At 45.6% G+C, this 17,306-nt stretch overlaps 2 protein-coding genes and 1 long non-coding RNA gene across 6 annotated transcripts; 2 read left to right on the forward strand and 1 right to left on the reverse strand.

Moving 5' to 3' along the window:
• The first annotated feature begins 456 nt into the window (after positions 1–456).
• On the forward strand, positions 457–10,601 carry LOC120810750 (semaphorin-4B-like). Of its 2 annotated transcripts, none has more exons than XM_040165589.2 (14): positions 457–664; positions 2,822–2,982; positions 3,075–3,137; positions 3,464–3,562; positions 3,964–4,060; positions 5,114–5,236; positions 5,542–5,669; positions 5,849–6,030; positions 6,260–6,398; positions 7,371–7,551; positions 7,638–7,750; positions 8,548–8,711; positions 8,824–8,894; positions 9,325–10,601. In XM_040165589.2, the coding sequence occupies exons 1-14, from the start codon at positions 574–576 to the stop codon at positions 9,993–9,995; spliced, it is 2,283 nt and encodes a 760-aa protein (XP_040021523.2). In that variant the 5' UTR covers positions 457–573; the 3' UTR covers positions 9,996–10,601. The 2 variants fall into 2 exon arrangements, with proteins under 2 accessions (XP_040021523.2, XP_077950397.1); XM_078094271.1 differs by having other exon boundaries at positions 490–664; positions 2,803–2,982.
• Positions 10,602–11,667: 1,066 nt separating this feature from the next.
• nudt17 (nudix (nucleoside diphosphate linked moiety X)-type motif 17) lies at positions 11,668–16,854 on the forward strand. 3 transcript variants are annotated; one of them, XM_078094272.1, is made up of 9 exons: positions 11,668–11,734; positions 12,455–12,587; positions 13,025–13,141; positions 13,385–13,568; positions 13,688–13,713; positions 13,781–13,873; positions 14,304–14,402; positions 14,489–14,622; positions 16,568–16,854. In XM_078094272.1, exons 2-9 carry the CDS (start codon positions 12,513–12,515, stop codon positions 16,755–16,757), a joined length of 918 nt encoding a protein of 305 aa, XP_077950398.1. In that variant the 5' UTR covers positions 11,668–11,734; positions 12,455–12,512; the 3' UTR covers positions 16,758–16,854. The 3 variants fall into 3 exon arrangements, with proteins under 3 accessions (XP_077950398.1, XP_040022031.2, XP_077950399.1); XM_040166097.2 differs by having other exon boundaries at positions 11,673–11,772; XM_078094273.1 differs by lacking the exon at positions 11,668–11,734 and adding an exon at positions 11,750–11,803.
• Positions 12,390–13,115, reverse strand: LOC144389480 (uncharacterized). Its single transcript, XR_013453583.1, has 2 exons — positions 12,995–13,115; positions 12,390–12,756 (listed from the first exon to the last, which is right to left on the reverse strand). It is a non-coding gene; the product is annotated as an uncharacterized LOC144389480 (long non-coding RNA).
• Positions 16,855–17,306: the final 452 nt, after the last annotated feature.

Consider the following 17,306-nt stretch of genomic DNA (forward strand, 5'->3'; position numbering starts at 1 on the left):
TGAAAATAACGATGCCACAAACCCACTTGCCGACTACATGTGACACCTCATTTGGCTCTTTCTAACATACATATTTCTATAGAAACATAAATGACAGAGCAGGGAACCAATCAACAGGAAGAGTTGGTTTTGAGCGTTTCTCATGGTTGGGTCTCATTGTCCAGGAGGTCAAATGATGCGCGTGAGGATGAGGTCCATGACGGCTTGTGGGAGGAGTCAAACCAACAGGCCTTTCACCAGGAGACCAAAGCCCTGCGTGAAACTACGTGACCTTATTATGTAAGACGATCCTCTGAGGCCAACGACCACTTACTAACAACCACTACGATGAATATGTGGCTGTTCATCACATCCAGAGTGATGCATGCTGGGAAGTTGGATAGATGGATATGAGGGAAACCTTCAGGCATCAGTCAAATGAACCTTATTCCGCTTCTGTCCAAATGTCAGCTGATGGTGATGTGAGAGGCCCCTCCTCCACAAGCCTCCAGCGAAGAGGAAGTCACGGTGAGTTCTGCTGAGTGAGAGTCTGTGTCTGCGAGCAGGAACACGTTTACATCTTAATCCTCCGTCATGTGTCCATCCGTCCTCTTCCTCCTCTTCCTCCTCGGCCTGGTGAGCTCGGTCGGCTCGGTGCCTCCTCCGCGGACCTCCTTCCGCCGCAGTGAGTGAATCTTCTGCTTCTGGACCTGTGTTTGTGCCTCTGATGCATTCTGGGAAGATAAGAGTATTTATTTATTATTTAAACTGTATTTATGTTTTATTCTGTTTTTTCATCTGGTTATTTATCATGTTTATGTTTTTTTTATTTTTATTATTAGTAGGATTACCATCGTTATTAGTATCACTGTTGTTGTTGTTGTTTTTATTATCATTATATTCCAACATCACTCAAGACTTTAAACAGCCAGCTTAGCTTAGCTTAGCATAAAGACTGCCGGCTCCTGAAGCTGATAAATATTTTATATCTGGGTTGATTCGTCTCAGTCTTCATCCCGGTGAACTAACATTAATACCACAAAAGTAAACACATACAAACATTATAGAATCACACATGTAACAGTAATCAGCACATATATGACAATGATTACTGTCATATATGTGATCACAACTCCATCACATCCCATAATACGGTGCAGCATGAACAAACACATCCTGTTTCCTCTGTGAGTGTGTGTGTGTGTGTGTGTGTGTGTGTGAGTGTGTGTGTGTCTGTGTGTGTGTCTGTGTGTGTGTGTGTGTGTGTGTGTGTGTGTGTGTGTGTCTGAGTTTCATCATCTAGTTTCCATCAATGTTGAATTTAGTCACAATATTATTTAGTTTTTATTTAGTATTTTATTTTAATTAACTACGTTCATGTGTGGATTGTAAAAACATTATTATACTACATATTTCATTAGTTGATTATGTTTTATTAATGTTTTATTTAGTGAAGATAAAGGACTGGTAACAGTGAGGGGAGAGGACTGGTAACCAGTGAAGATAAAGGACTGGTAACCAGTGAGGGGAGAGGACTGGTAACCAGTGAAGATAAAGGACTGGTAACCAGTGAAGATAAAGGACTGGTAACCAGTGAGGGGAGAGGACTGGTAACCAGTGAGGGGAGAGGACTGCTTACATTTTGCAACCATTAGTTGACATTTCACTTTTAGCTCGTTAGCGATTACCATAAAAAGACAGGAAAGACCACAAATGATCAGTTTGATCTGTTGGATCGGTTTGATCGATTTGATCGTTCTGATCTGTTTGATCGGTCTGATCTGTTTGATCGGTCTGATCGATTTGATCGGTTTGATCTGTTGGATCGGTCTGATCTGTTGGATCGGTCTGATCGGTTTGATCTGTTTGATCGGTCTGATCGATTTGATCGGTCTGATCTGTTTGATCGGTCTGATCGATTTGATCGGTCTGATCGATTTGATCGGTCTGATCTGTTTGATCGGTCTGATCTGTTTGATCGGTCTGATCGATTTGATCGGTCTGATCTGTTGGATCGGTCTGATCTGTTGGATCGGTCTGATCGGTTTGATCTGTTTGATCGGTCTGATCGATTTGATCGGTCTGATCGATTTGATCGTTCTGATCTGTTTGATCGGTCTGATCTGTTTGATCGGTCTGATCGATTTGATCGGTCTGATCTGTTGGATCGGTCTGATCTGTTGGATCGGTCTGATCGGTTTGATCTGTTTGATCGGTCTGATCGATTTGATCGGTCTGATCGGTTTGATCGGTCTGATCTGTTTGATCGGTTTGATCGGTCTGATCGGTTTGGACGTTCGTTCGATGTGAATGAATGAGATCTTGCGAGAAGACTCAATGCTGTTCATGTATGTAAATGTATTTATCGACAGACCCATAATCTATAAATCTATGAACATATTTGAAGAGTGACATTCAGATTGTGTGAATAATAAACCTCAAAGTGTTTCTGCTTGTGTGACTATTTTAACGGCTGTGAGTTTCAGTGCCGCTTCCTCCCCAGACAGGAAGTGTGTGTTTGTGTGTTTGTGTATCTCGCCGCTCAGTCTCTGTTCCATGTTTGGACGTCATCGACGTGTTGAACACACAACACCAATAACCAATAATACCAATGAAGCTGACTGATGGAACTTTAAAGTGCTGCCTCTGAGCCTCTGAGCCTCTGAGCCTCTGAGCCTCTGAGCCTCTGAGTCGGGAGGAAGAATCTAAATGAGAATCTTAGACAACAAAGACAAAATAGTGTCTTGAAATGAAGGAATACAAAATGTGAAATAGAATATAAGCTGTGTGCAGGAAGCAGAAGTAATACCTCTAAAACATTAGTGTGACTGTCTGTGTGAAGACTCTGTGGACAGGCCCGTTGTCCTCTTCGGCCCCCCCGACGTCCACAACGCCACCACGCTGTTGCTAAGCGACGACAGCTCCACCCTGTACGTGGGGGCGCGGGACGCCGTCCTCTCATTGGACGTCAGTCGGAGTGATGTCATCAGGCTGAAGGAGAAGGTGAGCCGGAGTCAGTCTGCTGAAACTCCCATCATGCATTGTTTTATCTATAAAGTAAGTGTGTTGTTGTCTGTCTCTGTCCGTCTCTCCAGGTGGAATGGCGTCCATCGCAGAGTGAAATAAACAACTGCCAAAGTAAAGGAAAGAATCCAACGGTAATTCCTCCTCCTGTCAATCAGCACGTAGCCCCGCCCTGAAGCGTCCCCTGCTTTATGGTCTGTTTGACTCTAAATGGACATCAGACTTGAAACTAGAGACTGAGACCATGAACTCGTTTACTGAGGGAATAAATCCAGAGAGAAGAACGCCTCAAGTGTCCAAACTTTTGACTAGTACTGTAAATATATATATGTATATATATATATATATATATATGTGTATATTTGTCATTCACAACTCAACTTCTGAACGACAAAAATTTACAACAGAAAACTGCTAATTTTCTCCACCTCTGTCTCTGTCTGTCTCTTTGTCTCTACAGGTGGACTGTCCTAACTTCGTGAGTGTCCTGCAGCAGATGAACTCCACCCATCTCTACGTCTGTGGCAGCTTCGCCTTCAGCCCCCACGACGCCTTCATCGTACGTCTTTAACCAGAAAACCCACGTACACGTTTCATGTATTTATACATCACTTTAGTCCTTTCTGTTTCATACTAATATGAACGTCAGTATATATATATATATTATGTATAAAACTAGGCACGGAAGGTAACTGTGAGATGTTTCCGATCTAAATATACTAACCCTTTAAACCACACACACAATACAATAAAACACTCTCTCACTCACTCAACAAAATGACTTTCTGTTTTGTTATTGCTTATTGACATTCTTAACATGCATTACTTCTATAAAATATCATACAGGATTATATTTAGGCAAATAAATATTAGATATATTCGTTTCATTGTTGTTTTATTTTATTTGTAATTATATTTGATAAATACTTATATTATTATTGATGTTGTTGTCACCTTCAGGACACCCGGAGCTTCTCCATGGGGACACACGCTGATGCTAAAGCTAGAGGCCGCTGCCCTCACAGCCCCGAGCAGAGGAACACGGCCATCAGCATCGGTCCGTCTGATTGGTCCACGTAGTCACATGACAGCTTCAATCGCCACCGGGGTCCCGTTCTTCGTATGTGGCTAACCGAGTTAGCCGGACCAGATTAAGCTTACAATGTCCCACAAACTGTCCCACAGCCTGAGTGTGTATTATCCATCCATCTATCTCCAACCTGATCTCTAAGGGAGAAGCCAGCCACTCTCATGAGGAAACCCACTTTGGGTCTTGCACCCGTGACCTAGTTCTTTCAACAGAGATTGATCGGTAGATTGAGATCTTTTCCTTCCTTCTCAGCTCTCTTTTCGTCACAACGGTGCGGTAAAGCGAGTGCAACACCGCCCCCGCTGCTCCGATTCTCCACCCAAACTCCATCTTCCCCTCACTGGTGACGTTCCCAGTTCACCCTCACTACACGCTTGGGTTTACCGGGTCTGTCCCGGGTCTTCCCCCATGTGACCCAGCTCACCACCAGATGGTGATCAGTTGACAGCTCTGCCGCTCTCTTTACCCGAGTGTCCAGAACATGCAGCCTCAGATCAGACGATACGATTACAGAATGGATCATTGATCTTTGGCCTCGGGTGCTCTGGTACCACGTACGCTTATGAACATCCTATGTTCCAACATGGTGTTTGTGATGGACAATCCGTGACACAGGAGTCCAGTAACAAGCACCCGCTCGGGTTCAGATCAGAGAGGCCGTTCCTCCCAATCACGCCTCTCCAGTTATCTCCATCGTCGCCCACGTGAGCAGTGAAGTCTCCCAGTAGGACTGTGGAGTCCTATTGTTGCTTCCCCCCCACCACCCGAAAGCCGGACGCCTTCCCTTTTTCTGTTTTTCTAGGGTCTCTTAAGCCTTTCTTAGTCTGGCCCCTCGCCTGAGACCACTTTGCCAAGGGAAACCCTACCAGGAGCACAAGGCTCCCGACAACACAGCCCTCAGGGTCACAGGGACACACAAAGCTCTCCACCACGATGAGGTGACGGTTCCCCAGAGAGGGAACCACATATTGTGTATGTGGTGTGTAAAGAGTCATTTATTTCGTATTGTGTGTGTTGTAGATGGGGAGCTGTTCACTGCCACCACCACTGACTTCAGGGGTGTCAAACCGCAGATCTCTCGACACTTCAGCAAAGATGGCCGACAGGAAGTCAGCCAGGACTCATCAGTGGGCCTGCTGGAGGGTGAGCGAGGACTCACTTTCCCACAATCCTTCATTCTGAGCTTAAGAGCAGTGAAAAGGGGCAAAATGCTGTGGTGAGTCAGAGAAGAGGAAGGAAAGAGAAACAGGAAGTGAGCAAGACAGCAACACTGGCAGGGTTAGTGGTTTCCCCCACTGGAGACGACTTAGGGTTTACAAAGATGATGATATAGTCTATGAAAGATGGTTATATACAGACATGCTGTTATGATCATCATGATGTGATGTTATATTACATAATGTAATACCATAGATAATATGCAATAACATGGATATGATTTTTTTTAGAGCCCACCTTCGTTGGCTCGTCTCACGACCCGTCTGGGGAGAAGCTTTACTTCTTCTTCAGTGAGGTCGGGAAAGAGTTCAACTTCCTGGAAGAGCTGCAGGTTGCCAGGGTGGCCCAAGTCTGCAAGGTGGCAACAAATACAGATACATTGATGTCTATATATGTGTATTTATATATATGTATAAGATATATACTGACCTATAAACACAGAGATTAAGATGACGACATTGTTACCATGTAGAGTAAACACAGACATGGAGATGATTACTGCAGGTGAAGTATGCAGAGTTTCTCTCGGCCTCTCAGGGGGACATCGGTGGTCAGAGGACTCTTCAGAACAAGTGGACGTCCTTCGCCAAAGCGCCTCTGCTTTGTCAGCTTCCCAGACAGCTTCCCTTCAACGTCCTGCAGGACGTGTTCACCCTCCGGCCTCCAGAGGGCGCCGACGCCTCCGACACGCTGCTCTACGCCGTCTTCACGTCCCAGTGGTAGGAAGACAGGACCACCTGTGCAAGCACACATTCCACTCACATCAAACCCAGAGCCTGCAGAACTCTGCAGGGTTTAACTAAGTGCCCGTCAGAGCCCAAAGCGGCAGAACAACCACGTCTACGCAATAACTGTGGTTATTACTGTTGTAACAACAGTAGTGTTGTAATAATGTTGTTGTAATAACTAAATTATTAAGCCACAGCTTTGTATATCTGTGGGCTTCAGGTCCTCCTCTCCGGAGTCGGCCGTCTGCGTCTTCAAGCTCCCGGACATCAGAGCGGCTTTCACCGGGAGCTACCGGACCTTCATCACCGGGACACGCCAGCTGAACCACATGCCGGAGAAACACTGGTACCTGGGACGGGTGAGACGCCCGCCGGGCCGACACACAAGTCCTTGTTGTGTTTAGAATAAAACCAGAAGCAAAACATCAATGAGAGAAAGCTGCAACGTTCACCCTGAAGATCGTCTTTATTCCCCGTGTGAACAAATATTCAATGCTCACTTAGTTTGATCAGCATCCACCACCCAACACCACCACCCAGACCTCCACCCAACACCACCACGCAGACCTCCACCCAACACCACCACGCAGACCTCCACCCAACACCACCACGCAGACCTCCACCCAACACCACCACGCAGACCTCCACCAAACACCACCACCCAGACCTCCACCCAACACCACCACGCAGACCTCCACCAAACACCACCACCCAGACCTCCACCCAACACCACCACGCAGACCTCCACCCAACACCACCACGCAGACCTCCACCCAACACCACCACGCAGACCTCCACCCAACACCACCACGCAGACCTCCACCCAACACCACCACCCAGACCTCCACCCAACACCACCACCCAGACCTCCACCCAACACCACCACGCAGGCCTCCACCCAACACCACCACACAGGCCTCCACCCAACACCACCACCCAGACCTCCACCCAACACCACCACCCAGACCTCCACCCAACACCACCACACAGACCTCCACCCAACACCACCACCCAGACCTCCACCCAACACCACCACGCAGACCTCCACCCAACACCACCACGCAGACCTCCACCCAACACCACCACGCAGACCTCCACCCAACACCACCACACAGGCCTCCACCCAACACCACCACCCAGACCTCCACCCAACACCACCACACAGACCTCCACCCAACACCACCACCCAGACCTCCACCCAACACCACCACGCAGACCTCCACCCAACACCACCACACAGGCCTCCACCCAACACCACCACCTAACACCACCACGTGCTGCCCTGGGCTTGTTTTTGACTAAATATTGACCTCCACATGTTCTCCCAACAGTGTGGACTGAACAACGCGTCAGACCTTGAGTTATCTCAGGTGAAGAAGAGCTTCCTGACCAGCAGCAGCGTGCGAGGCGACCCCGTCGCCGCCTCCTCAGAGCAGCGGTACAGCCGCGTGGCCGCAATGAGGACGCAGGCGGCCGATGGAAAAATTTACACTCTACTCTTCCTGCTCACGGGTGGGATGTTGAACTAAAAGTACTGGTGTGACTTGGAAAACTGTGTTCATATTCAAATATGTACGTCTTCCCTTCCTGGTGTCCAGAGTCCGGGTTCCTCCACAAAGTGGCTCTGTTGGATAAAGGAGCTCAGGTCATCGAGGAGATTGAGGTCTTCACACCACCTCAGCTGGTCAAAAGCCTCGTCATCTCCTCCAAGGTAACCCTCACACCCTCGTCTTTATTCAATCACCATCAATATTTATATACATTATGTATTTAAGTATGTACACATATCATGTATTATATATGTAACATATTACATTACAGGTCATTTAGCAGACACTTTTTTATCCAAAGCGACTTACATCACACTTTAAACTCATGGCTTTTTCACATTTTTTGCCCGGGGAGCAATTAGGGGTCAGGTGTCTTGCTCAGGGACACTTCGACATGGAACATGGGGCAGACTGGAATCAAACCTGGACTATATATATATATATATATATTGAAACACTTGCAAAGTGGAGATCAAATTGCCTTTGCAAAAATACATGGTGAAAAAAATGTAAACATGAATAGAAAATGAACATTTTGACTTGTTATCAAACCAAAACATGTGATGATGTGCGAACAATAAAGACACAAAAGAAAGACAACAGTAGCTTGGATGTGAAGACGTGTCCTTGTTGGCATATAGAAAAATGTCCCCTATTTGACTCACTGACATCAGGGACACAAACTCCTGAGTATCCTGAGTATGAGAGGATTTAAAGTCTGGTTCTTCACCTTCGCTCACTTTTAATTCATCACCAACAAGTCCATGTTTTTAATACTACAACTTAATACATTAAATCCGCTTCAGCTTGTGTTGAGCTAACGTTAGCATGCTGCCATTAGCTTATTACGTTTCCAATCACCCGCTGAGGAGCTGCAGATTTGCGGTTGCACTTCGTCGTTGGTTGTAAATATGATGACTTGGTTTGAAGTTTTCTTCTTCGCGCTCCGGCCCCGCAGGGAGTCGTCTTCGTGGGCACCTCAGAGGGCGTGACCTCCGTCCCCGTGGCGCGCTGCTCCATCTACGCAACCTGCGCTCAGTGCGTCCTGGCTAGAGACCCCCTGTGTGGGTGGAGCCGGGCCGGCGCCGTCTGCACCGGGCTGGAGGGGCATCGCCAGGACTTGTACGTGAAAAGGCTAAAAACTCATGGGGAAGTGCGAGGAAATCCTCTGCTGTCGGCCCCCCATCTCCTCCCTGTTCTGTAGGATGATGTTCTGTGTCGGTTTGCTCCTCAGGGCTCAAGACCTGACGCACGGGGACGTGAGGGAACAGTGCCGAGGGAGAACCAGGGCGAGACTGGTCCAAGGTTAGGACGTCCTCGATCACGGTCATTTTGCATTCTGAAGTCTTTGTGGTGTCCTCCCGCCCCCGGTGCCTTAAGGCCTGAAGAGTTCTTCCAGAGCTAAATGCTAACATCTGCGTGTTAGCATTCACCAGTGATGCTGCATTTTGTCACAATCCATCCCAATAGATTTTGTATCTTAAAATAAGCTGAGGAAAGATCTGAGGATGCTCAGTATGAATATTGGCACCACATTTAGTGTTAACCAACGGTTGGTAGGATACTTTACGACAAGCTGGACGCTTCAATCATCAGATGGCGGTAGCGTGAAGGACAGGGATCAAAATAAGTCAGAGGACCATGAATGTGTAATATTTGAAACCCTTCGAGATATTTCTGTCATATCCGAAGATGTAAACTTGATCGGTTGAAGTTTCCTGGTATTTTGTGGCAGAAGTCAACGTCCATCCCAACGAGGCAGTGAGGCTTCGTTGTGTGAAACCCTCCAACCTGGCAACCCTGACCTGGACCTCCTCACGCTTCCAAGTCCTGCCGGAGAACCTCTTCATCACGTCGGCCGACGGCGGCCTGAGCTTCATCGCCTTCGCCGACACCTTCGGGTCCTACAGCTGCGTGGCGCGGGAGGCCGGCTACGAGGAGGTGGTGGCGAGCTACGAGGTGCGGCAGAATGACCCGGACGACCACGGCCAGGTGATCCTCACCACCGAGGAGCCAAAGATCTCTGCCCCGAGAACCTCGGGGTACGTTGAGGCGGACCAGACCGAGGAGGCGGAGCTTCTGTTCACCACTGATTTAAAGCGCCTGACCCCTTCCGGACCGACGGACAACTCCTTGATCCTCGCCGTGACCGCGGCAAGAAACGCGCAGCCCGGGGGGGAGGCGCCGAAACAGGCCTGGGTGGGAGGGAGGAGCTACCACGGCGAGCTGGTCGTGGTCTCCACCTTGCTGGCAACCAGCGTCCTTGTCCTGGCGCTCGCCGGCCTCTGGGAGTGGCGGCGGAGGAGCGGCGGCCTCCAGGAGAGTCCGCTGGTCGGCCCGGGGGAAGGCGGTGGGACCAACGGATGGAGGGAGGGAGTTCCCTCTCTGAGCGGACCGGAGAAGTAGGTGGTGAAGTCAGGACGGGCCTCCTGAAGACAGAAACCCCGTCCGGCCGCCTTCCCTGCAGTTTAGACTTAAATCCAGAAAAAGAGTCTGAAATATTCATTCAGGCTCAGCGTCGCCTTCTAGTCTGAAAATAAACCCGACCAGGACGTTTTACAACCTTTTATATTGTAATCAATAAACCTTTTTCAGAGCTCTGAACATCGTATGTAGAATGTTTCATCAACTTTAAGTGTTTCATCTATTTTTATTGTTTTAATAACTCGTTTATTGAAATCTGTTTCATGAAATACAGATGAGTTATGGATCTGATTCCTAGTGGGATTAGGATTAACTTTGTGTTTTATTAGATCTGACTCTGTAACAGCTTTGTTAAATGTTGAAACCTTTTATTAAATGATATGTTTAAATTCATGGGATTAGGATGAGGCTTTATGAATAGTGAATCCTGTGTGTTTTATGTAATGAGCTCATTGCTGTGTGAGACTGAATGTGAGAGCCGCTGTGAATGTAAGAAGTTACAACGTATATAGTTTCAATTATTTCATCAGATTTTCTTCACAAACATTGTCACCTCTTATGTCTGAAATTAAAACCATAAAATGTAAAGATGTTGGACATTTGTTGTTAAAACCTACATTTTATCGGACCGATTCATAATCATTTTGAAGTTTACTGAACCTAATTAAAGAATATTTTCCTTCACTTGTGTTGCAAATATCTGCAGCCTTTAGAAGTTTGACCTTTTTGCGCTCATATTTTTTAAACGTCGTATTTTCTCCTTAAATGAAGCTCAAGCTGTTATTTCTGTCTGAGCTCCTGGTTTCATGTGAGACGACGACGCGCCGCAAGAAACAAGCAACGTACACGAACATAATATACAGATTCTGGATGATCCTCTTCTCAGCATCATGGTAACAACACAAACTGTGCGTGTGATGTTTAAATTGTATCTTCAATACAGTGAAGTCATGATCTAATTATACTAACTCACTATTTTTAGATGCTACATATCTTTAGGTTATTTTTCGTATTTCATTTTTATTTTCAGAATTCATTTCCAGATATTGTGCCAATATTCTGAGATATTGAGTCTTTATTTTCAGACTCATCCTTATTTTGAAGAGATTCACATGCTACGTTCTTGTGTTACGGAATAAATCACAATCTGGAGAGTTAACTGTTTATAACATCAACAGCTGATGCTTTTACCTCTCTGATGTTTTACAAGTATTTATGATTTCTGAACGTTATCAAAATACGTAATGAACGTGACGTCCTTCCTTAATAAATCCTGTTCATAATATATCGTTTAATTAAGCAATGACGTACTTGAGGCTGTTCTCTATCATCCAGTAATGTAACAGTTGGGTGGTTACATCATTGGAGATAAAGTACTGCCTCCAGTACCTTATCGCTTTTATAACACGGTTACCAGCAAAGTTATTATCACCAAGTAAATAGCTGCCTTTCTGCACAAAATAGTTGTAGCCATTTACTTCATAAATTATATCAGGTAACGGCTGCAATCAGAACGCAATAATGTACTACTTACTTTACTTACTGAAACAATAAGTACTTTTGGTACTCATACTTTTAAGTATATCTACACTGTAAAACTACTACTTCCACTGCACAGCCAACGTTCAAGGCTTTTATTCTGAGCATCCTAACCGGATGTGAATAACGTGCTAACCGGATGTAGAATGTTGTAAAGAAGCCGTCAGCTTGACTCGTATCCAGTAGGTTTCTACGGCTTCTCGTTGTCGTGTGTTGTGTGGTGTGTATTGTGTACACTAGATTACACGCGGGTATTACAATTAAATTAAATTAAGATCTGTGGAGGTCAATGTGGAAAACTCTTCTTTATCCCAATAATTGAACCTTTTGTAAAATGAGTTCACTAGTAGCGAAGCGAAAGTCAGCGGATGTTTGTGGGAAGTCCGTCGTGCAAGTTCTCCACGTAGCAGCAAGCTAGCCGCAGTTACCCGCAGCAGTTAGCATGTAGCTAGCTAGACAGCTAACTAGCAACATGCTAGCAGGGGCTGTTCGAGTCATTGGCTCATCTGAAACACACATTAAACATCATAACCTGAAGTCGGTCACGTTAGAGATGTAGATGATCATAGAGAAGACAAAGTGTCTAAATTAAATAATTCAATTAACACGCTTCAATGGATTCAATTTAATAGATTTGTCAACATAGAGGGAAAATATCTTTCATATATTTAACTAAATCTGGGTAATATATACATATGTGCCAGTGGAATAGTGACATTAAATACATAAACGAGGCAATAAATATATACATTATTATCTAAATGAATCTGTTCACAGTATATTTCATGTTTGTTATTTGATGATTACAAATAAAAATAAAAAAAACATAAACAAACGTTTGCACTGATTTGCTTTTTTTATTACATACAGTTTTGACCTTTATCACTTTATTCCCCCTTTAGACAAGGTGTCTTTGTCCTCAGAGGATACCTCTACCTGTCCTCCAGGTGAGGACGCAGCATGGACAAAGTGAGGAGGGTCCTGGTCCACGTCTGTAAGGACCAATCAGCTCCTCAGCGAGCTCAGTTTGTCCAGGTCAACCTCGCACACGTCCACCATGTCACCGGCGACAGCTTCTCCTCCACCCGCTTGTTTACACCTCCTCCTCTTCTCCTCCACCCGCTTGTTTACACCTCCTCCTCCTCTTCTCCTCCACCCAGTTGTTTACACCTCCTCCTCTTCTCCTCCACCCGGTTGTTTACACCTCCTCCTCCTCTTCTCCTCCACCCAGTTGTTTACACCTCCTCCTCTTCTCCTCCACCCAGTTGTTTACACCTCCTTCTCCTCCACCCGGTTGTTTACACCGCCTCCTCCTCCTCTTCTCCTCCACCCAGTTGTTTACACCTCCTTCTCCTCCACCCAGTTGTTTACACCTCCTCCTCCTCCTCTTCTCCTCCACCCAGTTGTTTACACCTCCTTCTCCTCCACCCGCTTGTTTACACCTCCTCCTCTTCTCCGTCTTGTGTTGTCAGAGTGTGACGGGTCACTTCAGTGACGGAGGAGACGACGAGGTGGAGGTGAGCTGCTCTTTGGAGAGGAAACAGTTCGTCCTTTTCAGAGGAGACGGAAGACGGGGGACGCCTCTGAAGGTCAGACACTTATGTCCTATTGATCATTTTCATATTAGCGATACATTTATTCACATGATGTGTTTCTGTTCAAAGACGTAAAGAAACTACTAGAAATCCCCACAGAGCCTTTTTCCTGCGTTGACTACGAGTCTGTGGACAGCTGAGAGAGGACGATGTCCCCCGCTGAGGTCGGAGGGGACGAAACGTGCCTCAGACAACCGACCGTAGCATGTTTGTTTCTTTAATATTTGCATCTCCCAGAGGCCCGCCTTCTGTCCCATCAAACACCTGTCAGTCTCGCAGTCGGCCGCGATCCCATTGGACGTTCAGCGGCGTGGCGTTGACGTGGGCGTGGCCATCATCCTGCAGACGGCCAATCGGAGGGTGCTGTTGACACGGCGGGCGAAGGAACTTCGCATTTTTCCCAACGTCTGGGTCCCTCCAGGTGTGACGCTCACAGTTGCATTGTGGGAAACGTAGGAAGCGGCGTTATGTTGATTATCTCCCTGTAATCATCGCATCACATTTTTAACCTCCATGTTTGCTGTTTCTCTTCCCTTGCAGGCGGCCATCTTGAGCCAGAGGAGACGGTAAATCCATTTCCTCTCTGGATGTTGAGTATCTATCCCGCCAGAATAAAAGCTTGTTGTTTCATAGCTGCTGGAAGCCGGCCTCCGGGAGCTGAAGGAGGAGACTGGACTGGACCTGGAACCGGAGGGAGTGTCTCCTAAGATACTGGGACTCTGGGAGGTGAGACACCTGAGGAGGAAGTATTCAGGTCCTTCACAGTAGTAGAAGTACTAATACCACACTGTAGGGATGCTGTGATATTTAGTAGAGTAAAAAGTACAATAAGTACCTCTGAGATACCTGTACAATAAAGTAGAGCAACTTTAATTAATGTATTATTAATATATTACTATATAACTAAATATATATAAACACAGTCTGTCTTCCTACTGCCTTCTCGTCCTCTGATCCTCTTGTCCTCCCATCTTGTCTTCTCGTCTTCCCTTCCTCTCGTCTTCATCTCATCCTCATTTCGTCCTGTCTTCATGTCCTGTCTTCTCTTCCCTCCCATCCTCTTGTTCTCATGTCCTCATGTCTTCCTGCCCTTTGGGTCTCTAATCCTCGTTGTCCTGTCTTCATGTATCATCCTCTCGTCCTCTCGTCCCGTCAGTCGGTGTATCCTCCCATGCTGTCCAGAGGTCTCCCTCAGAGACATCACATCGTGGTCTACATGCTGCTGCTCTCTCGTCTGTCTCACCTGCAGCTTCAGGTGAGTTGAGCCCGGTCCCTGTCCTCGGTCCGGCCATCAGAGGACGACGTGATCTCATCCGACCCGTGTCCTCTGCTCGTCTCCAGGCGTCGCTGAGGCCGTCCCCCGCTGAGGTCAGCGCCTGTTTGTGGGCCGACAGGCAGCTGGTGGGGGCCGTGGTGTCCTCAGTGGACGCAGAGGACGGACACGTCCCACTGCACCGCCTGCAGGGCAGTGTCAGGTAGGACACCTGTATTCACCCGTCTTCATCAAAAGAAAATGTCATTGGCATTATTATCAGAGCAATGGATAGATTCACAAGATTAACTTATCTCAGATTTTTAAATTCATTAATCAGCCGCAGAAACACGGAGAGACGAGTCTGTTCGCTCAGATAACAGTCCGTCCTTCCTCGACTCACGTTGTAGGGACGGGTGTCTCTCTGTAAGCCGTCCGGAAGACACGAATCACGAGTCAGTTCCACTTGGTTCCACAAAGCAAACCTTCAGCCCACTTGTTGAAATAAATGCTTCCAAAATAATATGTAACGTTTCAGTTAATAGAGTGACAGTGGAATCCAGATGCGTGCAGCTGGATCAAAGCGTTTCTGGGGCTGATTCATGATCACATCACATGTCATTTAGCTGATGCTTTTATCCAAAGCGTCTTACAATAAGTGCTTTTCAAGCCCATTTACAACTTGCTATAGATAAGAGCCATTGAAGAGTACAATGAAGGGCTGCGATGTGTTTCGTCTCTTTAGTCGCGGTAGAGTTGGAGGAGCTGCGTCTCTAAAGACTCTGAGGTCCGAGTGTTTTGCTCTCGTGAGGGAGGAACAAGCAGTGTGCGGCTTCTGCTTTGACTGCGTCCTGGATGCAGATGGATATTGACACAAAAAAAATTGTAACTGTTCATTTTCGAGCCTGGTGCCAGGAGACTTTATTTTAAGTGTCCCTGTTTTACATATGTCCAAAAATCGTCATACGTGTAGGTTAAACAGGGCAACGTTGTTGAAAACTGCCAGGAGACAATTTACCACTTTTGACCCCAAACTCCACATTAACTCTGTAACGTCATCAGCTCGGACACCGACAGACGTTTCCAAGAGGTTTTGAGTTTGCCAAAGCACGGAAATATCAAAAACTTTTTCAAAAACTCCCAGTATTCAGAGAGCTGTCATCAAAGTCTTTGGCTTCGCTGTACAGATTTGAGGACGATCAGATTAAAGGGATAGGAATCGCACGTAAAAGTGTAAAACTTTTGTATTTTCCTTTGCCAATATGTGGCGCTATAATTTTTTGAAAATCACTGCATGTAATACTTTAAAGGCCTAAACTAGCATCACGAATAAGTAACTTTGGCCAGAAATATAAACGTTCCTTGGAGTTATAACATTTTACAATTTCAAGAAAATCTTCCAAAATCGACCAAAATGGACGCCAGGTAGTTTCACGAAAACTCCTGATTTTAATACCTTTTGACCACACAGGTGTCAAGATCAATTTGCCCGAACATGAAGTCGATTGGGTGCAAATTATCGGAGGAGTTTGTTCGTTTGTAAATCCAACATACGATGGAAATTGCAAAAAACAAGCAAGAATTCAGAGAATTACTGCAGCGCCCCCTAATGTTCAAATATTCTGAAAAAACCAGGGTACGCTCAATGTGAACATATCCTAGCGATTTGGTGAGGAAAGGCCAATTACTTTTGAAATTATAGGTCTTTAACCATTAGGCCACGCCCCCCACAACGTCATTGGTGCATAACATTAAAACCCAATGAGATATTAACAAGCTTTTAATAATGTTAGATGGTATTCGCCCAATAATGGACCCAGCGTCTGGGAGGAGTTCGCAAAAACATGTTTTACACAAAATTCAATTTCAATTCAATTCCAAGTCAAAATTTATTTACCCCCAAATGTGCGACCCCCCGAGAATATCTACATTTTTTGCACTTGATTCGCACGTCAAAATTCAAGAGTTTTTGAATATGAAAAAGGCCTCAAAAGTGCGATTGAAGTGGCGATATAACAATAATAATTCTTCGAAGCACAATACAATTCAGTCGGCTCAGGCCCTAATAACAATAATAGTAATGATAATAATTTGTATTATTATAATGATCAGAGAGTAAAAACGCAGCTGTGACCCCCGTGTCCTTTGACCTCCCGCTGTGTCCCCAGTGTGTCTCAGGTCTTCTCCGATGGAGCTCTGAGCGAGGCCGCTCTGCCTCTGGAGGTTCTGCTGGGCCGGGCGCCGGCCTGCGGGCCGGACGTGGAGCGAGTTAGCACCGGGACCAAGTTTGCCCTGGAGCTGTGGCTGAAGAGCCTGGAGGACCTCCGACCTCTGACCCCTCCTGAGAAGATGCTGTAACCCCGGCGGCCTCCAGCAGGAAGGGGCAGGAACACTTTGGAGCTTCACTGGTTTTATTAGGATTCATAGTTTGCAAAATAAAAGCTAACATTGTGTTTATATTTGTGGCTGATTCCTGTCTTTCTAAAAGTTAATGTTAATTTATTTAAAATAAATAAATTAATGACCTTTTCTTCCACCAGAACTTGATTCCTGAAAATAGGGTTGAATAAATATATTATATATTATTATTATATTAGATATTATTTACTATTTGTTTTGTGATTAGTATAAAACCCTTAAACTGTTATAATTAAATAACTATAGACAGCTTTAAATACACTTGGAACGTGAGTAACACAGTTTATGTTATTAATTGATTTGTCTCATTAAATATATAACCCTCAATATTCATTTCCAGTCTGCAAACAAATGCATCAGATTTTTCAAGGTGTTCAGATATGGCTTTATGCTCAGGCAGTGTATATTTATATATATATATATATATATATATATATATATATATATATATATATATATATATATATATAGTTATTGTTAGAATTATTC

Source organism: Gasterosteus aculeatus, chromosome 20 (genome assembly GCF_964276395.1).
Source record: "Gasterosteus aculeatus chromosome 20, fGasAcu3.hap1.1, whole genome shotgun sequence".
In the NCBI taxonomy this organism is placed as follows: domain Eukaryota; kingdom Metazoa; phylum Chordata; class Actinopteri; order Perciformes; family Gasterosteidae; genus Gasterosteus; species Gasterosteus aculeatus.